Raw genomic sequence first — 23,883 nt, forward strand, 5'->3', positions numbered from 1 at the left:
CACGATAGCCTCATAATGGCCATCCTGATTCCAGCCCCGATCCAAAGGAGGAATCTGGAATACTGTGGATGACTACTTCCTCTTTCAATTCCCCCACTTACTATTAGAACAAAGCTAGGGGACTCTCCTGGAGAAGAAGTCCCAGGAGGGGAGGGAGAAGCAGGTGAGGTACCTGGCTTGTGGCAAGAGTCCGACTCTCCCACTTTCAGGAGATTCCAGGTGATGCCCTCCTGTCTCACGGTTGGTGGAAAAGAAGGTGAGATCCATTGGACCAGGGACAGAAATGAGTACCAATGGCCAGATGGTTTTCCAAGGCAATAAAAGAAGAAGTAAGTTCAAAATGGAGTGGTTTTTAAGACAGCCTATGATGGTAGTTACAGAGAGGGACTGTGTCTATGTGATCATTACATTGGCAGCTGCCTACATTTTAAGCCTGAGTTAGTATGACATACCTTATGCCTTCCCCGCATTCACTCAACATACATCTATTAAGTGCCTATGGGGAGGGTACAGAGATGAACAAGATAGAAAGTCTGTGTTTATATGGAGTGTGCAGGATTATGGGGGAGATGAACAGATAAACTAATATGTAATAGAATGCTGGGAAGAGGTTAGTGCAAGGATGGAAAATAAAGCAGGGGCAAGGATAGAAAGCCATGGGCACAGAGGTTATTTTAGATCAGAAAAGCCGCTCTAAAAAAAAAAAAAGAAAAAAGAAAAGCCTCTCTGACAAGGCAACATCTGAGCTGAGAAATGAAAAATAGTCCGTGAAAGCTCATTCCAGGTACAGAGATGAATTTAGGGTATTTCAGGGATGCTAGGCAGGTGTTATGGCTACAGTACAGGGAGCAAGGCCAAGAATAAGAGATGAGATCAGAGATACAGGCAAATATCAAGCGACGGAGACTTCCAGCAGGACTCGAGTTTATTCTAGTTGCCTTGGGAAGCCAGCTGGTAAGTCTTGAGCGGGGAGTAACATGATCGCGTTTCTGTTTTTAAAACATCACTCTGTCCAAGAGCAGGACAGCTGCTGAGAGCAGGTGCTGCAGTTACACAGAATAGAGAGAAAAGGAGCTTTGGTTTAAGTGAGAGCCGTGGAAATGGCAAGAAAAAGTCCACTGCAGACTTTCCTTGGAAGGTACAGTTAGCAAGACCTACTGATGCATTAGGTATAGGCTGTAAAGCAAAGAGCAGCCAAACAGGACTCCTAGGTTTGGGGATTGAGAGGCTGGGTGAAAAGTGGAATCATATACTCCATGGGAAGATGGAGAGAGGAGTAGGCTGGGGCGGGTGAAGTTGGGAAGGAAGTAAAGAGTTCTAGATCAGACATGTTAAGTTGAAAATGCCTGCTGTTGGATGCGGAGCTTAAAGGGAAAGACCTCAGCTCGCGTTTATTCTATTTTCGAGCTACTTCCATTTTTTAATTTTATTTTACTTTATTTCACTTTTTATTTTATTCTATTTTAGCTGATTTGGCGATACACGTTTCTAAGTCACCAGCACACAGATATTTTAAACTACGTCATGAAACGAGGTCTCCACCCTCGAGGATTCAGATTAGAATAGCCGCTCATCTAAAGACATCGTCTGAATGTAACAAAACACAATGGGAACCTACAGGGAAGGGAAAAGGGGCAGCGGGGCCGACTCACCTTTGGCTCCGGCTGATGACTTTGCAATCCAAACGTTGCCCTCTCCATCTTCTTTCTTTCTATTATAGGAAGCCAGGAAAAATTCTCTCTCATCTGTCCTTGAGCTCTGGATGGGCGGGTGGATTCCATTCTGAGCTGGAGCAACTGGGGTCTTGAGGTTAGTTGGATAAATCACATAGGACTCGGGGAACCATGTGCAGGACTCAGCCAGTTCTGGGCTGGTCTTGACGAGCCTGGCAGATGACAGAGGGTCAGTCTCTCTTCTGAGTACCCTCAGTCCCTCTGTTCAGAACAGCCAGTGCTTTGCCCCAGAGCTCTTGAAGGAAGCAGGGCACGACCAGGGCTAGGTCTCCTTTTTATCCCCCTCACGGGGCAGACCTCCAAGGCACCACAGGGCAGCTCACAGCGGTTACCCGCAACCTTATAGGCATGCTCCAGTGAATTCAAAAGGGGCTTAATGTCCAGAACTTTAGCTCCTTTTAAAATGCATCTCTAAGGAAACTTAACTTGAAGTAATCCTGAACCAACATCTTTTCACCAAACGTGCTGTAGCTGAGCTAGACCCGCCCTAAAAAAACAAAGTGGAGAACTGAGGAAACTATTTGGATTACTAGCAAAAATAACCACCTTGGCCCAACTCTGGAGAGAAAAGGCTAATACTCAGGAATCTGAATTATCTAAAGACATTTTCGTTCTTCATTTCTTGCTTTTAGCTCAGCCTGGCTTCAGTGACAGAATAAAGGAAGAATCTTTCTAATGGAACCTGGGACTCCAGTGGTCATAACTAAACACACCTCCTGCCCCCGCTCAAAAAAACCCCATAATATAATGGAATACAAAGAAAGGCCCTGGGCAGGCACTTAATAAACACAAAGGCTTCACACTGTATCTCCTCTCCAATCAGACCCCTGGGGGGAGGTGCTAGCATCACATTTCACAGATGAGGCACTGAGTCACAGAGAAGTGAATTTCCCAAGATCACAAAGGTAGTAAGAAACAAGCAGGACGCAAGCCCTGAATCACTCCCATGTCTAAACCTATCCTTGGGAATTCCCTGGTTGCCCAGTGGTTAGGACTCCGGGCTCTCACTGCCGAGGGCCCAGGTTCAATCCCTGGTTGGGGAACTAAGATACCTCAAACCGCGAGGTGCAGCTAAAAAAAAAAAAGAAAAAAGAAAATAGAAAGAAAAACACCTACCCTTGCTCCCCAGGAATCAGAGGAGGGAGAAACCTGCCCAAAGACATTCACAAGCCTCCCCTGAGCTGCACTCCCTCTTCTATCTAGAACAGAACTGTTAAAGCCTGGGTTATGATTCATCAGCAAAACCCAGCCTATGAGCCAATGGCAGAAATAATGAAAAGAAACTTTAAACTGAGATTTTAAATAAAGCTATTTTTACGTTACAAGCAATGGAATTTAACTTAAAGAACTCAAAGGAACAAAAAATCAATACATTTCAAACTCACTGACCATTCAGCTCTATCTGCATTGTCCAATAGGGCGGCCACTAGCCACGTGGTGCTTCCAAGTGCTTCCGAGCACTTGAAAAGTGGCCAATGCAACTCGGAAACTGAATTTTCCGTTTAGTTTTAATTTAAAAGCTGAAGTATTGTAAAATGTTTCCACCAAGCAGAACATTACTGTTTCGGTAGATGACGTTTTCACTTTAACCACCACGTGACCTCAGATGTTGTCGTTAGAGCGTGGCGTGCATGTCAGGCGCGTGTGCTACTTCCGGAATTAGACATAAATGCATCACTGTTCTACTGGGGGACAACAGATGGATTCAGCTCATGTGAATTTTTTTCCAGGCACTGATGAAACATTATAATGTGTTTATTATGCACACAACCAAGTTGCAGTGATAGCTAGGTAAATCATAATTGGTAAATAACGTATAATTAGTCTCCTAGTTAAAAAAATGAGTATGGACAAACTTTTAAGTTTAAAACAAAGGCATTCTACTGACACGGAATTGAGTGGGGATGCAGAAGCTAGAACTATGACCAGACAATAAAGAAAAAAATAAGCACTAGAAGATGTGTCACAAATTTCCTAACAAATGGCAATTACAATTTGCTGTGGCAGGAAAAATGAAGTTTGTTGTGTAAGGAGACATTTTCAGCAAATACATAATGAATTTGATAGGTGTTTTCCTCTCAATAGTCTAAAGAGAAGCAATGGAATTAGTGGCTGAAATCAGAATTAAAAACTCAACAAAAAAACTTTACACATATTTTTCTTAGGATCTGAGCTTGTAACTTTGGTCAGTTATAAAGTGGCTTGGATTCTTACATACACATGCAAAACGAACATCCTTTTAGATGGAAATGTGGTAACAGAAATTACTTTGAGGAAAAGACTAAAAAGATATTTTATAAAAAGTGAACAATCTTTAGTTAAGCCATCAATAATTGCCCATAGAGTACAAAGCATTTCTAACAATATTACAGATTGATTCAAAACTGGAAAGTTTTGGGCTTCCCTGGTGGCGCAGTGGTTGAGAGTCCACCTGCCGATGCAGGGGACACGGGTTCGTGCCCCAGTCCGGGAAGATCCCACATGCCGCGGAGCGGCTGGGCCCGTGAGCCATGGCCGCTGAGCCTGAGCCTCCAGAGCCTGTGCTCCGCGATGGGAGAGGCCACAATAGTGAGAGGCCCGTGTATCGCAAAAAAAAAAAAAAAAAAATTTAATACTTTGTATGTTTTGCCTCAAAAGATTTCCAAATATATGAAAAAAATATTGTCAAATTGCAGCCTAAAATATAAACTCGTGGTGAGGATATTTTCTAATCTTTTACATTTGTCCAAGAAGAATTTCATCTACATGTGACAAGTCAGCTTCTATCATAACAGACATTACTTCAGCTAGGTTGGGTTAAAATCTGGATTTACTGGGATTTTAATAGACTGACGTTTGCTTTATTGCTTTATTTTGTTGTACCATACGTATTGGAAACATTTGCTTCATTGCATGATACGTATTGAAAACATTTGCACTCAGTATGGATACAGTTGTTAAAATGGTTCAGTATATGCTTGCAAATGCTACAATGGTTCGCAGGTATAGAACCATGAAAGAAACACAAGATGATGAATTTAATGATCCTGTGTTCTTTGCCAATGCTCACTGACTGCGAGATGGAAGAGTTTTACAAGGTTTCCCCGTACTGTAAACTCCAATTCACATTTTCTTAAAATAAGAGGAATGCTTGTCAAATCATTCTTTTCATGCAACTATTACTTCATTCAGTAATCAAAGATAAAAAATGCAGTGTGGTTTACATTTTTTCACCTATAACCACGCTGCATATGAACAAGCTAAATTTAAAGCTCTAAGGAAGTTGGAAAAAAAGATCTTACTTATGATGTAGACCAACAGGTGTGAGAATTTATGTTCCAACTTCATAATATAAGTCAAAAATAATGATTTTACATAGTTTTATGATTCAGTATGCATAAGATTTTCCTTGTAATAGACAACATTATGCAAACTGGCTGCAAAAACTAAAGAAAAATTTGAAGAACACTTTGTTGATAATGATAAATTTAGGGTTTCTTTTCAATTTATTCAATACCTCCTCTGAATTCAATATTAATAATACTGAGTTGACACATGAGTTGGTGAATTTACTTAACTTGGACATAGTTTTTAAAATGATATGCTTTTTGGGGCTTCCCTGGTGGTCCAGTGGTTAAGACTCGGCGCTCCAATGCAGAGGGCCTGGGTTCGATCCCTGGTCAGGGAACTAGATCCCACATGCTGCAGCTAAGACCCGGCGCAGCCAAATAATTACATAAATATTAAAAAAAAAAAAAAAGACATGCTTTTGCTTCAAAGTCAAATCAATTCTTCTAATGTTATGAACCTGCTTTGTCAACGTACATGTGAATATTAAAGGAAATTATATTTTGGTATTTAATAGTTATTGAAAAACTTCTACATATGTCAGAATGACTTGCGTATGTAAATCTACCTTTTCAACCATACATTTTTATGAAATCTAAACATAGGACTTCCAATGAAAATTTAGTATCTGAGCTTAGTTGTGCTATAAATGTAAAATATACACACCAGATTTTGAAGACTCAGAAAAAAGAAAGAATATATCTCGTTAGTTGTTTTTAATATTAATTACATGACATTTTGGATTTATTTGGTTAAATAAAATATATTATTAAAATAAATTGCACTGGTTTCTTTGTACGCATTTTAATGGGGCTACTGAGCAATTTAAAATGATGCACGTGGCCAGCAGTCTGTTTCTGTTGGCCAGCACTGGTCTGTAGAATGCCCTTCGTCTGAAGCCCTCATTTCCGGTACAGAACCCAGTCCAGTTTCTACCGGAAATCTCTAGCATTTGTTCCCTTTCCAAAAAAGGCCCATTAGGGAAGCAGCCACAAATGGAGGTTTAGTCACATCTCACATGAGATGTGAGAAACGCTCACAAGAGGAAAAGAAAGCTCCAACCAGGGCCAGGAGGACAGCCCTTGAGCGCTCTGAGACTATGGCCACGGGGCCCTGATGAATTTCTAAAGCTCCCGGAAGTGACAGGCGCTTGCTGTACAGGGTCCAGCATGGAACCCCATCAAGGCCCTGGGAAGCCTCAAGGGATGCCCAGGCACACCGCCCACGGGGCCCATTTGTACAGATGAGAACCATCCTGGCTCAACACTAACTGCTACGGCCGTGGGCAACCTGGCTGTCTTCTCTGACTGCCACCTGAGATGACATTTTTAACTTTCTGGAGCTCTTTTGAGCCATACAAATTATGGGAGAGAGACAAAATGACAAAGGTAATCATCCCCTCCTGGAATTACTACAGTCCCTTGCAGGACACCTGAGAGACGAAGATAGCTTATGAGAATGATGACAACCCCTAGTCTGCATAAGTCATGTCGTCATTTATAAGGTGCCATGGCAGACCACGCAGCATGCTGCAGAATGGCAAAGAGCAGGTGTGATCACCTCCGTCCCCACAGATTCTGAGTGGCACCGTCCAAGGTCACAGAGGTCCGGACACCTATTCAGACCTGCTCATGCCTCCAGCTCTGTACTCTCTTCACCCTATTATAGCTGCCAAGTATGCAAATATAGAGAACATTACTTTTTACAGCACCCTCTGCTTTCTGCTTCAAAAACAGAATTCAACCTCTATCTTTAGGGAAAAAAATCATCATAGAATAAAGAATGAGTAAGCATTTTATAAAAATTTCTAAATGGACAATCTGGATAAATAATCGTGTCCTACTTCTAGTTCTGCTGGAACAACTGTTCGCACTCTAAATGTGTAAATATGTAAGACTTCAGAAAGCCTCGTTCTCCTTCAGGATAGCTGGTAAATCATGAAAATCCATCACAGGACTAAGTGGATACATAAGTTAGTGGGGGCAGTGAGTCTGAACAAAAAGGTGGAAATATTCCTATCAGCACTCAAAGTAGTAAACAGCTAGAGCCCGGAAAGCTGTGTGACTGGGGAAAAGAGCATTTGCTTTAGGTCAAGTCTTCTAGTGTCTTCTTACCTAAATGATTCGTTTGGCTACACACACATGTTCACTAGCCACTGTGGACGGAATGCTGGAGACCTGATTTTAGGGGCCACACCCACCTTTCATTTATACAGTGTGAACTCTGACACGCGCATTATTCCGAGCCTTTATGTAAAGTAACTCAACTAATCCTCCCAACAACCCTGAGGAAGCTATTATTATCCTCATTTCACAGAAAAGGAAACTAAGGCATAGCGTCAAACGCTCACTCTGTGTCACTGTGTTACATGCTTTACATGCATCACAGCCTCTTTAAGAGGGATGCACCGAGGCTTAGAGGCATCAGAAAATTTGCTCAAGCTGCTGAGAGCTGAAATTAAAACCCAAGCTGCTGATCCTAGATCTTAATCACTGTATAAGGCTGCTTCCTTCCACCTTATGACACGGTTCTTTTGGCACCTGGCTGTAAGCCCACTGCTCAGAGATGGGTGGTGCAGTAGACACCGGTATATTCTGCCCAGGCGTCCCTTCTGAGGGACCCCTGGCTGCTGAGCTTTGGCCGCCAAGGGCTTAGGCACGCCTCTTCCCCAGGGACCAGCCCTGCCTAGAAGCGCTGGGGAAGCTGTGTCCCGCCCACAGCCGGTGGCTGGGCGACGTCAGAGTAGAGAACATCGAGGGGCTGTTCACTGCTGTTCAAGCTCCATGGAGTCAGGCAGAGGCGAGACTTCAGCTGAAACCACCTCCTCGCTTCGTGTCTCCCCAGATGCCCTGCCCTTGGTTCTGAGCGCATTTCTCCTGCAAGCCCTCCCCTTATAAATCACTTATGCCAGAAGCCCTGTCTCAGGCTCTGCTTCTAGGGAGCCTCAACTTAAGGGACAGACAGGCACGTGCAGCCAAGTTTGGACTGTGACTAAAGCTGATCTTTGCTGGCTTTTTAAATAAAACTGTTTTCTCCCTTTAAAGACGATCTCACACTTTTGCTTAAGTGCTTCAGGATGAAAGCTCAAAAGGTTCAGGTGAAAAATGGAAAACACGGGTCTTAAAGAACACTTACTTCACTAAAGAAGCTTTGCGACACAGTTTGTCAGCTCCCCTGTAGTAATTCACCAACTGCATCAGGCCAGGCTCATGACCTGTGAAGGGAATAAGAGGCTCAGAAGGGAAACAGACAATTTCTCAAGTGGGAAATGACAATGTCAGCACCAGCACGCAGGAGGGAGAGCAGGGTGATGCTTAGCTTGTCCTTCTCCCCTTTCAGGACTGGGTGTTGGAAAGGGAGCGATTCAGTTGCCCGGGCCCTCTACGCCCCTTTGCTCAGCATCTCACTGGCAATTCTCACCCTCCCCAGAGAGGCTATTATGATACCGCCATCGTAGGTCTGCCAAAGACCACTGCTGCCTCTGTTTTTTCTTCTTTGGGTGGGAGAGTATTTTCTCTTTCTCCTCTCCTGGATTCCCACTGCACCCCACACTTGGCTTAACACATATGGATTTAGTCATCTCTGTATAATAAGGACTTAAAAACAGTCAGGCTTTTGATGTTGCTACCCTTGCTTTCTACAGTCATCAAGGAAGGCAGGAGAACTACGATCCTGCTGTTCTCGAGCATGTCTCCCTGTGCAAGCTTCTAGGAGGGCCACTAGAAGCTGAGGGGAGGTAGTGGAGAGGCCGTGTCTGTGAATTCCGAAGCCCTGAGGTTGTTCTGTGCGTCCTCTCACAGGGAAACCCATTTTCAATAGATTGTACTGCATGCCCCCTCCTCTTTAAAATTAGGGCAAAAGGATACAAATAAAAACAAAAGCCTCAATTAAAAAAAAAATTTATTATAGTATAGTTGACTTACAATACTGTTAGTTTCAGATGTACAGCAAAGTGATTCCGTTATACATATATATATTTCAGATTCCTTTCCATTATAGGTTATCACAAGATATTGAATACAGTTCCGTGCTAGCCAGTGAATCCTTTTTGTTTATGTTTTATGTAGTCGTGTGCATCTGTTAGTCTCAGACTCCTAATTTATCCCTCCCCACTTCCCCTTTGGTAACCGTAAGTTTGTTTCCTATGTGTGTGTCTGTTTGTTTTGTAAGTAAATTAATTTGTACTATGTTTTAGATTCAACATACAAGTGATATCATATAATATTTATCTTTCTCTGTCTGACTTACTTCACTGAGTATGATAATCTCTATAAAGGCCTCAATTTATGTTTAACATCTTAACAAAATGCAGTTTTCAGCAACACAAAAGTAGAACCCAACAATGGGAGCTTGAACTGAAGATGCCAGAGGTAAGAATAATTCATCTGAGAACAGCATACAATCAAATAAAAAGTTTCAGGTGCTAACTAGCTCTCACCATCTCCCTGGACAGATGGACTGGTTCACACCTGAACTACCCACCTTCACATCACCAAGGCAGCAGCATTCTTTGGCCTTTATCCGCTGGGCCATCTCCTTGGGTTTCGAACTGTGTGAAAGGTAAATATCCTTAACAATGAAGGCATATTATAACCATCTGGTTGTGGGATGCTGGTTTTTTTGTTTTGTTTTTCTTTTTGTTTTCTTCTTTTTTTTTTTTTTAAGATGCTAACCTTTTAAAAAATGTTTACTTTATTGAACTATGGGGTTTTTTTTGGCTGACATTCTTTTTAGAATTTTTCTTTTTTTTAATTTTATATTGAACTATAGTTGAATTACACTGTTGTGTTAGTTTCTGGTATACAGCAAAGTGATCTGGTTATACATATGTAATAGTTTGAATCTGCTAATCCCAAACTCCCAATCGGATGCTGTTTTCTTTCCCATAAAAACCAAATGTTTCCTGAGCAGTTGCTGACTTCATGGTACCTGCTTAGGATTTGGACCTTCTAGGATTCTGCTCTGAACCCTAATCCTACACCCTAGTCCTGAGCCCCACAGCAATGTCAATCACCCCTGCAAAGAGCCATTTTTGTCAGTTTTTAATTTTAGGATTCCACCTAAGCTCTTTGAGCCAGGCACTGAGCAGTCCAAAGAGGAAAGTCAGGCAGGCAGGGAAGCAGACAGAGCAAGGAGGAAATAAAGGTTCTCAACTCGAAGCAGGTTTTCTTATTTCAGGGAAGGTATTCTTCTGGCTGAGGCCTTCCTGGGGAGACAGTTTAACAAAAGGGAATCAACCTCCAGGCACATTCTCTGTATTCGAAGATTTCTGGGGGTTGGAATCAGCCCTTCCATGGAGTCCCCAACATACATCATAAATCTGTATAACAATAAAAAGTTGTCCATGGTCTCATTTCAAAGAAAAAATATCAGGAAGGCTAGGCTGAAACCCCCTCCATTCCTCAAATCATTACGATTCTACAGGCTCCCACCCGACTGTGCTCTGTCAGCTCACCAAGGGCTAGTCAGTTCCAAGTGGCTATTTTCAGTCTTTGCCTGTTCAACCTCTCCAACCCGCTGACCACACCTATTTCTAAAAACTGTCTCTTCTCCTGGACACAGAACACTGTTCTCTCTGGGATGCCCTCCAAGGCAGAGATGACTTTTCCTCATTATTTTCTCCCCTTCTATCTTTGGCAGTACGATGGGGTGCCCACCCCAGGGGAAATTTGGCAGGGCCCACGGCGACCCCGAGGCCGCAATTCCGGATGACTGTGCAGGGAGGAGAGGCCGTGAGACTATGTGCAGGTCAATGGGATGTAAACGGCAGTGATCTGCACAACTTCTGGATTACGTCATCTAAAAAGGAGCCCTTGGTCCTCTCCTTCCCCCTGCCTCTTCCTACAGGGGAAGATGTAGACACGGGGGGTGCCAGCTTCAACCGTGTGAATGAAGGGAACTCCCTCGGAGAGAGTAGGGCAGAGAAACCTGGGTCACGTAAAATCTGCATTCAATGCGCAACTGTGAAAACGTGTTCTTTGGTGAAACTAAGGGAAGGTCTAAAATCAGACACCCTTCCGCCCTTCCCCGGGCTGGGCTCCCTGCTGAAGCTCCCGTTTTCGGAATCCAGAGGTCTTTTCCAAATCCCCTGACGCTTTATCTGAGCCTTCGGGGAGCTGAATCCTCAGGGTTTTCAACACACACAAGCTCCCCTCCCGAGCCAACACAGACAGGGCGGAATCCCCGGTGGAGGAAATTTGCAAGATGATTCCAGCCTGATGTCAGCCGCCGGCTCCGCGGAGCCTCTCGCCCGGCCCGGCGATCTGCCCAGCCGACCTGCCCGATTTGGGGGCGTCGGGACCGGGGAATCCGGGGAACGCGCGGCATTGGCTCCCCCCTCCCGAGGCCGACGCCCCCGGGGCTGCAGGGCCGGGTCATTGTCAGGAGGCAGCCGCCGTCCCGGGGGCCCGCACCGCCACTCCCGCCCCGAATTCGATTTGGGACCCGAGAAGGCATGAAAAACGACGGGCTTGGCCCTTTAGGGATGCATTTTTTTATCCGCCCGAGGAACGACAGAGGGGAAGGTTTCTGACCTTAAGACAAAAGCGCTCGTTCTACCGGGAGGAGCGGGAGGGCGCGAAACGGGGAAGCTCACCCAGTCTCCCGAAGGGCAGCCGGTTCCTTTCTCCCAGCATCAGGTTGAACCTGGGGTTGTCCCGCCGCAGCCTCTTCCAGTGACCGGTGGCGAGCAGCAGCCGGGAGACCTCGGCGTAGACGCTGCTGTTCTCGTCGCGCACCACGAAGGTGTACATGGCGAAGGGCCGCGCGACCGGGCCGCCCCGGCAGCCGCCGCAGGAACCAGCCGGCCAGTTGGCGGTTCAGCCTAGGAACCGCCCGGGGGCCAGCCGGGATCCGGCCCCGCCGACCCCGCCCCGCACGCTCCGGCCGCGCCGCCGCGCCCGGTCTCCGCGCAGCTAGGGTTCCCCTGGCGGCCCGCGGCCGGGTGCCCGCGCGTCGGCCCGAGCGGCGAGCGCAGCCCGGACGCCGCGCCCACCGCCGGCGCAGCCCCGCCTCCTGCCCGTGATTCCGCGCGGCCAGCCCGGCGGCGGGCGGGTGGGCGGGGGAAGCCTGTGAGCCGGGGGCGGGCTCCGCACCCTCCCTGAGCCGGCTGCCGGCGGCGGAGGGTGCGGGGGCTGGAGGAGGGGCGCGCGGCTTGAGCCGCAGCCTCGGGAGCCGGTCCCCAGAGGGACCGGAGAGTGGGGCAGTCCTCCCGAGCCCAGGGTCACTGCCGGGGGCGGAGGGGGGCGGCGGTGCCAGCGGAAAATCCCTTTCTAGGGGGCTTGCTCCGGTAGCTTCCCACCTACTATTTCAAAGGGACGTTTTATGGATAAAACCAAAAAGTTCTACGGCCCCATCCTGTGTCCAAGATGCGCTTCTTTGGCTTTCCTGCTTAAAGACGGCGGAGAACCAGAAGCGTTCCGGTGGCTGTTGGTTTCCCTTTGGGTCGAATGCTCCTTTCACCTGCTGAGACCTCCTGCGTGGCACACAGCCAGGGGGTGACTTCAGATGCCGCAGGGCGCTCGCACACAGGCCCTGGGGAGCCCTGGACTCCGCCCTGCGGTTTACCGGCGTTGGGTCACTCGCTTTCTCTTCTCCGGAGCAATTTCCCCTTCCGAGTGTGTGCATGGCGGGGTTCTTCAGAGCCCCTTCGGTTCTGATCTCACTCTGACTTCCTTTTAGGAAACGATTTTTGGTGCATTTGAGGGACAGCGAAAGGACTCTATCAGATTTCCCGTAAACGTCCTACACTTCCCCATAAGATAGCCGCATCAGCCACGCGCCTCATATCTTTTACTCTTCTTTAGAGAAAGAGCATCCTGGGACGTCTCCCCATCCTGCTCTCCCTGTGCTCATGGTGTCTAATTAGCATATCGCAAAGGCGCTCTCCTCTCTCCCATTTTGCCCACGTTCCCAGCGGCGAGTACTCGCCTATTCTACGCCCAAGCCTCCAGCTCGGCAACCGCCTGGAGGCGTTCACTGTCGGTGGTAAGCTCGCTCAGAGGAGGAATGCGGCAGACTCGGGAGTGCCGGATTGGTTACATTTCCTCACCCCCCCCAACCCCGCCCCCAGCAGTCAGACATCCAGGAGGAATAAGAGTTGGTAGAGGGCTTCCCTGGTGGCGCAGTGGTTGAGAGTCCTCCTGCCGATGCGGGGAACACGGGTTCGTGCCCCGGTCCGGGAAGATCCCACATGCTGCGGAGCAGCTGGGCCCGTGAGCCATGCCCGTTGGGCCTGCACTTCTGGAGCCTGTGCTCCGCAACGGGAGAGGCTACAGCGGTGAGAGGCCCGCGTAACGCGAAAAAAAAGGAAAAAAAAAGAGTTGGTAGATAGTCCTCCAGCGAACAAACCGACAGGGAGGCATATATCGTGCACTCTACTTCGAGGTCATCTGCAGAAGCGTTCCAGTTGTCCACAGCTTGTAACCTGTTCATTCACACACCTTCTCTTGTTGGAGTCCTTCCTTTTCCTGGTTTACTATCCCACGTCTCTTGGGATCACTTCCCAAATAAACTACTTGCTCTCAAATCCCTGTACCAGGGCCACCGTTTTGGGGACCTCAGGCCCAGACATTGTACCTGCTGCTCTTCACAGCCAGTCATCCCGGAAGTGACCCCCACTTTCATCGTGCCCCCCCTTCCTCTTCACTCACTCAGCCCTCCTGCATCACCCACTCACCCCGGCAAGCTGGCTTCTCTCTCTGCCACTCCGCAGCCACGGACGTCATTAGGAACATCAGCGACCTCTGAATTTCCAAATCCAGTAGTACTTTTCTCCTTTTTCTCACCTACACTTTGTAGTGAACATCTTTTTTGTTTGTTTTAGTTCTTGTACGGCACCCCTTTTCTTAAGAATAGAATCCATCTTTCTTCTTGGAGTCCATTTTATGTGATTCTGTTGGGATTGACACTGTCCATTCTGGGCACAGGAAAATGAACATCCAGGCTTGGCCCAACAGGACTACTCCACCCCTTTTGCCATTGTGATTGGTAAAACATAGGAGAGTGATCCAAATTTGACGAATCTGATTCTCTCCGGGATTTTTCTACCTGAGCTATGGAGAAAGACTCTCTCTTTTTTTCCCCAACTGGAGTTGCTTAGCTGGAAGATTGTGTGGGACAGCGTGCAGCTCTCTTGCTATCTTACAGAGGGAACACCCTGTCTGAGAATTCAGCTCCCCATCAATTATCTAAGCTTTCATCTCTATTGTCATCTGTTTCATCTATGAAACTAGAAAAGAATATCAAATCCAATCCAAAGTAAGTGGAAGGGAAGAAACAATAAGGGAAGAAGCCAAGGAAATAGAAAACGGAACAATTTTTGAGAATTGACAAGGCAATTCTAAAATTTACATGGTAATGCAAAGGACCAAGAATAGCAAAGACAATCTTGACCAAGAAAGTTGGAGGACTTAACACTACCAGATATCAAGAACTGTAAAATTATAATATTTTATATATTTGCATTAGGCCTGGCCATGTGGATATATAAACATCTTCATTACTACATGTAAATGAAGTACTGTGCATTTCTTCCTAGTCTGGACCTTAGAATTTGCACTTGCCTTCTCCTTCTTCTCTTGGAGGCAGGATACACAGTCAATAACAATAGTGGGACAAAACGTTGTAAGACGTTTACCAAAACTCATTATATGCTGCGTTATAAGGTAAGCCTCAACAGATTTCAAAGGACTGATATAATTCTGAGCACTTTCTCTGACTGCAGTGGAATCAAGCTGCTTGGACATCAAGTAAAACCCTTCAATAGCCCATGAGTCAATGAAGAAATCGCAACAGTATGAAAAAAAATTTTTTTAACTGAATGGTAATAAAGATATGGTGTATCAAAACTGGTAGAACACAGACTAAAGCTGTGCTTAAATGGAAATTTACATTCTACAGTACATATGTTAGAAAAAGAAGAAAGACTGAAAATCAATTATCTAAGCTTTCATCTCTATTGTCATCTGTTTCATCTATGAAACTAGAAAAGAATATCAAATCAAATCCAAAGTAAGTGGAAGGGAAGAAACAATAAGGGAAGAAGCCAAGGAAATAGAAAACGGAACAATTTTTGAGAATTGACAAGGCAATTCTAAAATTTACATGGTAATGCAAAGGACCAAGAATAGCAAAGACAATCTTGACCAAGAAAGTTGGAGGACTTAACACTACCAGATATCAAGAACTGTAAAATTATAATATTTAAGCACAAAGCTATAGTAATTACGAAAGTATGATTTTGGTACAAGGAGAAACAAATAGATCAATGGAAAGAGCCTACACATATATAGTCACTTTGTTTAGAACAAAGGCAACATTGCACATCAATAGGAGAAAGGATGGACTTTTCAGTAAATGGAGCTGGGTCAATGGATATGCACTTGGAAAACAAAATTAATCTTGACCTCTACCACACACAAAAATCAGCTGCAAAAAGAAAAATATTAGTTGCAGATTCATTGTGATATAATGCATCTAAATGTGAAAGGTGAAGCAATAAACCTGCTAGAGGAAAACAGAAAGAAGAAAAATCTTTATGATCTTCCGCTAGATAAAGATTTCTCAAAAATCTCTATGAATAAAGGAAAAAACTGATAAACTGGCAACCTTAAAATTATGAACTTTTATTCATCAAAAGACATCATCAGGGCTTCCTTGGTGGCGCAGTGGTTGAGAGTCCGCCTGCCGATGCAGGGGACACGGGTTCGTGCCCCGGTCCGGGAAGATCCCACATGCCGCGGAGCAGCCGGGCCCGTGAGCCATGGCCGCTGAGCCTGCGCGTCCGGAGCCTGTGCTCCGCAATGGGAGAGGCCACAACAGTGAGAGGCCCGCGTACCGCCAAAAGAAAAAAGAAAAAAAAAATTGTATCTTTGAAGAATGGAATAATAATGTGACATTGGTGAGGATTAAGTGACATGTGAAACGCCTAAGGCATGCCTGGCATATAATCAACTCTTCATAACTGGGAAGTTACCAAGTTTGGATGTTGCGTGTACGTAATAGCCTAAAATAACGTTTCCGTTAGAAGGAAAACAGAGTCTGTAGGGCGAGGATATCCTTGCTGGTGAGCATGAAACCTCCATTTCCAAGTCTTCAAGATGAGCAGTCTCCAGACACAGAGTTGAGATGGTGATATTCAACTTCACACACCTTTTAACACTCTCTCCAGCCCAGATGCTCAGCCCACACCCCACAGCAGCCAGGGCCCCACTGCATGTCCTGGCACTGCCCTTTTAAGGCAGTGAGGTGAGCTCTGGACAGGACAGCTCCCTCCCCATCAGATTCCTGCCAGACTCTGAGAATGGGCTGGGTATGCAGCCCGTGAACACAGACGAAGAAGAGACCTACATCCAACCATGGAAAGGATCATACAGAGCCATGGAAATGGGACCAGTAGAGGCCAGGATGTACCCACAATTATGACTATGGAACAGAAGGATTGGAGGAAGCTACAAAGTTTGTCAATGGTTGGTAATACCAGGATTGGGTTTTTTGCATTGCATTTTATGTCAAGAGGTGTCTGCTGATTAATAGCTTCAACATTGACTGAACCAATCTGCTCCAACAGTGTCGCACTCTGCTGTTCTCACCCAGCTCATTCATGCAGCCGAAGGACACCAAAATTGACGCACTAGGTTGTGAACTCCTTGGAGGAAGGCACCTTGACTTTCTCATCTTTATGTCCATCCAAATATTTCTCAAAACTAGGACAAAAGTATTTTCCATTTGAATGAACTTATTAATGCTAAGATTACGATGACTGATGTGTTGGTATTTCTAGCAGCATTGGTGGTTGAAACAGAGACTCTGGAACACAGGAAATGCCTTCTTCTCAAGGCATGAACTGCTCATTCAATATTTAACAAATCCTTGTTCTAGACATCGCTTGAGGCATGAAGGACACAAGACAAAGTCCCTGCCCTCGCAGAGCTTCTGTTCCTGGGGAAGCTTGTATTTTACTGGATGCAGCGAGAGGAATTTTAACTGGAGGATCACACATTCCCACAGTCTCCGCAGCTGCAATTCTGGGTTGGGGTGACAGATGTAAGGGACAACAATATCTTCTGGAAACCTCACATCTCACCATGTAGGAGGAAGCCACTTATGTCCATGTGGCACCTAAGTAATTTCTCCTCTTATTTCCTGTTCTTTCTGGGATGAATACAATGGCTCCCACGCAGAGATACAGGAAAATAGAAAATAACTCGGCGAGTTGCATTCACAGGACATTGTGAAATCTCCGAGAGTTACAGGGTACCAATGACTGAGGTGACATCCATGCCTCCTATCTAGAGGCCTCCGATGGAGGCCACACTCTCCTTCTGCCTGGGTCAGGTTTCTGCCATGTGATGCCTGCTTAGAGTTTGCACACAGGGTTACAGGCCTGTGAATAACAAACTTAACTAGATGTTGGTGGCATCTTTTCAAACAAAGACATCCAGGAAGTAGCCACTCAGCATGCCAGCAAATAATTAGGTTTCAAGGGGGAAAGGCTTAAACTGTAAGAGGGCATATGCACAGAGTTTTAGGAAAAGATATGTCAGACTGTCCTTAAACTGTGGAGAAACTAAGGGCATCTCAGTAAAGAGAGAAAGTAACATATATGTCAGTTTCCAGTGTTATTTATCTCCCAGAGTGGGGAATGGTGACAGAGAAAGAGGGCGGGAGAGGAAAAAGCCAAGCTTGCACTGCACACACATCACCAGTCAAGAGCTGTCCCATTTCAAGGGGGTTGTGGTAGCCAGCCTGTATATTGGAGCCAGAGATCCCCAACTCCTGGTACTCATACCCTTGTGTAGTCCCCTACCATATTATACCTGGGTTGGTCTGCGTGACAGATAGAATATGGCAGAAATCATAATAGACCATTTCCAAGATTAGGTTTAAGAAGACATTGTAGCTTCTGTCTTGATCTCTCTCTCTCTCAGTTCATTCCCTCTGGGGAAGCTAGCCACATGTTTGAGCATCTCTATGGAATGGGCCACATGGCAAGGAACTGAGGCCTCTGACCAACAACCACAGGAGTGACCTTGAAAGCAGACCCTGCAACCCAGTCAGGTCTTCAGATGACTGCAGCCCCAGGTGATGGCTTGACTGCAACCTTGGAGAACCAAGGACCACCCAGCTAAGCTGCTCCTAGATTCCTGACTCTCAGAAACTGCACGATAAAACAAATGTTTGTTGTCTTAAGCTGCTAAGTTTGGGGGCAATTCATTAGGTAACAGTAGATAACTAGAACAGAGGCATTTTCCACAAAGTCTGGGAAATTAACAGATGCAACTGAAAATGATAGTTGAGTCAAAGATTAGTGCCAGGAGTGCCCCAGGCTACCTGTGCTTTGGCTAAAGATAGTTCCTGTTATTCTAGCTCAGAGAATAGGATGAAGAAGAGTGAGTAGCAACAGAGCTTTCCAAATAACTCCCTATAAAACTGGCTTTTAATCGGTCAGACTGAGGGGGCTGAAAAGACGGGAGATGTTTCAGTATCTGCACTCAACTTCTAACAGCCACCCATCAGACCCAACACAAGGGACAACCCTTCTGGTTAGCCTCCTTGGCCCTTGAGACTCCACCCCTTAGAGTAATACACAATGATGAACGAAGCTGAAGCTCCCCAAACCCAGAGAGGATGTTCAAGAAAGCCAAACCAAAAAGGGAAAGAGAGTCAAAGTCGGGGCCAAAGCTGGGAGTGTTTGGCCAGGAAGACGAGAGCGAGCCCATTAGAGTCTACAGTGATTGAGGATGGGGCTTGGATAATTGCCTAGAAAGGGCTTCTCTCTCATCATCTTAGTTGGCCAGGGCATGAGTGGATCAGGTGCACCCCAATGCCCAGCACTGACACCCAGCCCAGATGTCTCTGGAACTAACCTTCCCACTGGATCCCAGCATGGATTGTGCACAGTTGCTCCCAGTGCAGATTCATTTCTCTGGAGTTCTCTGACTGTTGCCAGCTTTCGGCATGGTTTAGAGACCGGAGGCCTACACTCTTTCCACATCTCGCCCCTCTACTGACTATCTTTGTAACTCTGAGCAAGCAGTTTTATTTTACGTTTCCAGACTGTAGTGTTCAAGCCTGTAGCATGAGGCTGTTTGGCTTGTCCATCTCAGTGAAGCCAGACCTATGTCTGGGTCTTTGGCATCATAGCTTTGGCGGCTGGGGGTCTCATTGGGTCATGACCAGCAGATGGTCCATGAGAATGGATTCGAACGTAAGGATGCATTTCTCTCTTCTGTTTTGCATAATTAGTAGACGTTTTGATCTTTCCAGTTCCTGACTCATTTACTTAATGAATAGTCCCATTATAGAGGAGAATGCCCTATTTTCTCAATTTATTTCAGTACCCTCATGGGGCGAGGGAGAGCCCCTACCTTTTCCTTGAATCAATGGTCGATATCATGTCTGCCTCACAGTAGGCATTAATTAATTTTCCATAAAAGTTCTGTTGACTGAATCTGGTTCAGTCCTCCCAGGGGAGAGCCCTCAGTAAGTGCGCCTGATATATATATACACAGTTTATTTGCAAATTTTTCATTAGATCTTCACAAAAAAGATTCTAGAGCAGATAGCATTTCCATTTTACAGATGTAGAAACTGAAAGGTAAAGTGAGTTTTCTTAGGCCTTGACAAATCTAAAAATTTAATCAAGGCCCTTAGATGCCAAATCCCATATCCTTTCTGCTATGCCAAACCTTAAGAGGACATGGTGAGTAAGTGGAGTCTTAAAGTTTTCCACTTTTGTTTAATACTCCTACTAGCAATTACAACGCTATTATTGTTATTATTCAGCAGATTATCTATGCTAGGTACTTGCTAGGCATTTTATAAATATTTTTTCAATTAATCCTTACTATAGTCCCATGAGGTAGGTTTATGAGTGTCCTACCCATGTTACAAAAGAGAAAATGAGGCCCCAAGACATTAAGTAACTTGCCTGGGCATTGGTCCCCATGTCTCCTGACTTTGCTCTTAACCACTCCCACTTTTAACCTGTGTTAGGGCAACAGTAGCAAAAAGGAACACAATCTCAGAACCCAAGCAATTTACAGTTTAGTTGGCGAGATTAAGCATGCACAAAGGAAACCATTATAGAAAAATCACAAATGAAAATCGTAATAAATTTAAGATAATTTATAGACCTAAATAACTAGGGGTGCTAAGGAGATGGGAATACAAGAAGCACTTGCGAGAGGGGGAAATAATCAGGGAAAACTTCTTACCTCAAATCAGTTTTTTCTTTTTTCCCTTCTCTTTTGTGGTACGCGGGCCTCTCACTGTTGTGGCCTCTCCCATTGCGGAGCACAGGCTCCGGACGCGCAGGCCCAGTGGCCATGGCTCACGGGTCCAGCCACTCCGCCGCACGCAGGATCCTCCCGGACCAGGGCATGAACCCGTGTCTTCTGCATCGGCAGGTGGACTCTCAACCACTGCGCCACCAGGGAAGCCCAATGAAATCAGTTTTGAAACAGATCTAGTATGGCAGGAAATAGTCCCATCTCTATTGACCAAAGGAAAGGCCAAAGGCTACATCTTCCTCTACCCAGTTTATCCCTCTCCCACCTGACTTTGGGTATCTCTAAGGAGTCAGTTTGGCAATTTGTATCTTTTTAGGAATTTTTCCATTATGAAAGTTATCCAATTTTTTGTCATGAATATGTTTGTAATATTCCCTTACATTCCTTTTAATTTCAATAGAGTCAATAGTGATGCATCCTATTTTGTGCCTAATTTGACTTCTCTCTTTTTTTTTTCTTGGGCAGTCTAGGTAAAGTTTTGCTAATTTTGTTGATCTTTGCGAAGAACTAATTTTTAGTTTTATTGATTTTTCTCTATCATTTTCCTGCTTTCTATTGCACTGATTTTTGCTATAATCTTTTTTATTTCTTTTCCTTACTTTGGATTAAGTTTGCTCTTCTTTTTAAATGTGGAAGCTTAGATGATTGATTTAAGATTTTTTTTCCCTTTTTCTTTTTTTTTTTTAAACTAAAAGCGTCTTTTTAATTGTGGAAAATAGTTAAACATTTAAAGGTGAAAGACAAAGTGGGGGGAAATGTTTGTAGCCCATACAATAAGCAAAGGGCTAATTTCTTTAATATATAAAGAGCTCTTATGGGTCAATTTTTTAAAGAACAATAAACCAATTTTAAAAATGATCAAAACAGGGCTTCTCTGGTGGCACAGTGGTTGAGAGTCTGCCTGCCGATGCAGGGGACACGGGTTCGTGCCCCGGTCTGGGAAGATCCCACGTGCCGCGGCTGGGCCCGTGAGCCATGGCCGCTGAGCCTGCGCGTCTGGAGCCTGTGCTCCGCAACGGGAGAGGCCACAACAGTGAGAGGCCCGCATACCGCAAAAAAAAAAAAAGATCAAAACATATAGACAGGCTTTCAGATTTTTTTTTCACAACTCACACACACACACTGTATTTTATTTTTACAAGAGATAAATAAACTGATACCAAGCATTGTAAATGGATGACCACAACAAAAGCAACAATGATTGCAATTACCAAACACTTTTTTCTCTTTTTCTACTTTAGACATTTAAAGCTATAAATTTCCCACTAAGTACTGTTTTATCTGCATCCCACACATTTTGATCCATTGTGCTTTCAGGTTCATTTAACTAAAATTTTTTTCTAAGTTCTCTTGTGACTTCTTCTTCGACCTATTGACTATTTATCAATGTGTTTTAATTTTCATATATTCAAGAATTCCCCAAATTTCTTTCTGATGTTGTTTTCAAACTTAAATCTACTGTGGTCAGAGATCATACTTTGCATGATTTCAATCCTTTTTATTTATTGAGACTTTTATACTTTTATGGCATAGCATGTTGTTTTTCCTGGACATGTTCCATGTGTTCTTGAAAAGAATGTGTATTCTCCAGTCATTGGGTGGTGTATTCTATATATACTAGTTAGGGTGCATATGTTGATAGTACTGTTCATGTTTTGCTCATTTTCTGACTAGTTGTTCTATTAAATATTTAAAATGGGGTCTTGAAATCTACAACTGTATATGTTGAGTTGTATATTTCTCCTTTTAAATCTGTCAGTTTTAGCTTCATGTATTTTTTCACTGGCCAGGGATTGAACCTGGGCCCCAGCAGTGGAAGCACCTAGTCCTGACCACTGGACCACCAGGGAATTCTCTAGCTTCATGTATCTTGGAGTTCTATTGTAAGTGCATTTACATTTTAATTGTTACATCTTTCTGACAGATTGACCCTTTTTATCATTATGAAATGTCCCATTTTGTCTCTGATGATATCTAAACTGGGTAGCTTAAAACAACAGAAATTGATTCTGTCACAGTTCCGGAGGCTAGAACTCTGAAATCAAGGTGTTGTCAGGGTCATGCTTTCTTTCAAGGCTCTAGGATTCTCAAGGGAAGAATGTTTCCCTGCCTATTCCTGGTATTTGGTAATTGCCAGTAATATCTGATGTTCCTTGGCTTGTAGATGCATCACTCTGATCTCTGTCTCCATCATCACATGGCGTTCTCTCTGTGTGTTTGTGTCCAAATTTCTATTTTCTTATCAGTACATCAATCATTGGATTAGAGCTCACCTTAATTCAGTATGACCTTGTCTTATCTTGATTACATCTTCAAAGACTCTATTTCCAAATAAGGCCATATTCACAGATTCTGAGTAGACATGAAATGTGGGGGGAATGCTGTTCAACCCCATACAGCACCTTAGCTCTCTTTTGGTTACTATTTGCAAAGAGTATCTTTTCCCAAAATTTTACTTTCCATTTATTTGTGGTTTTGAATCAGGGTTGCGTCTCTTGTAGACAGAATTGGACTTTGCTTTTTTATGCAGTCTTTCAATTTCTGCCTTTTGATTAGGGTGTTGAGATAATTCAGATTTAATATAATTATTGATATTGTTTGTTATATATTTGTCATTTTGCTATTGGTTTTTTATTTTCTCCTTCTTGATTGTCTTCTTTTGTGTTAAATATTTTTAGTATGCAATGTTAATTCATTGTTCATTACTTTTAGTATTTTTAAAAGTTATTTTCTTAGTGGTTGCTTTAGGATTGTAATGTACATCTTAACTAAAAAAAATCTACTTCAGTTTAATAATAACTTAATTCTGGTAAAATAACTAAAGTTTCCTTCCATGTAGTTTCATTCTGTCTTTTCTCCCTTATGCTTTTATTGTTATAAATCCAACAATATGGTCTCATAAATATTCCTTTATATAATCTTATATCTTTTAAATCAGTTATGAGGAAAATTGTGTATTGTTCCTGATACTTATGTAAGTACCTTTATAGAAATTCTTCATTTTTTTTCTGTTGATTTGAGTTACCATGTGGTGTCATTCCCCCTTCAGGCTGAAGGACTTTCTTTAGTATTCCTTATAAGACAAATCTGCTAGCAATGAATCCTCTTAGTATTTGTTTATCTGGAAATGTCTTCACTTCACCTTCATTTTTGAAGGGTATTCTTTCTGGATATAGAATTCTTGGTTGATTGACAGCTTTTCCCCCCACTGGCACTTTGAATATATAATACAGCTACCTTTTGGTTCTCATTGTTTCTGATGTGAAGTTAGCTGTTAATTGTATTGATGCTTCCCTGTACATTCTGCTTTCAGTGATGAAAGGGTCTTTGGCTTTCAACAGTTTGACTATAGTGTGTCTAGGTATGAATAGCCTTCTTGGAATTTGTTGAGTTTCTTGGATTGATAGATAAATACGTCTCTTTTAATTTGAGAAGTTTTTGGCCATTTTTTCTTCAAGTATTTTTCTGTACCTTTTTCTCTCTCCTCTCCTTTTGGGATGCCCATTAAGTATATATTAGGACACTTGACG

The 23,883-nt window shown here is 44.1% G+C and overlaps 1 protein-coding gene across 1 annotated transcript in view; it reads right to left on the reverse strand.

Annotated features, from left to right (window-relative positions):
* TTL (tubulin tyrosine ligase) overlaps nt 1-11,812 on the reverse strand; it is a gene marked incomplete at both ends in the record, with an annotated part of 34,976 nt that extends 23,164 nt beyond the window's left edge. Inside the window, 3 exons of the mRNA XM_079721263.1 lie at nt 1,653-1,885; nt 8,196-8,274; nt 11,656-11,812. Coding sequence (XP_079577389.1) covers nt 1,653-1,885; nt 8,196-8,274; nt 11,656-11,812 — 469 coding nt within the window. The remainder of the gene's footprint in view (nt 1-1,652; nt 1,886-8,195; nt 8,275-11,655) is intronic.
* Between the last annotated feature and the right edge of the window lie 12,071 nt (nt 11,813-23,883).

Source organism: Hyperoodon ampullatus (genome assembly GCF_949752795.1).
Source record: "Hyperoodon ampullatus genome assembly, chromosome: 15".
Taxonomy (NCBI): domain Eukaryota; kingdom Metazoa; phylum Chordata; class Mammalia; order Artiodactyla; family Ziphiidae; genus Hyperoodon; species Hyperoodon ampullatus.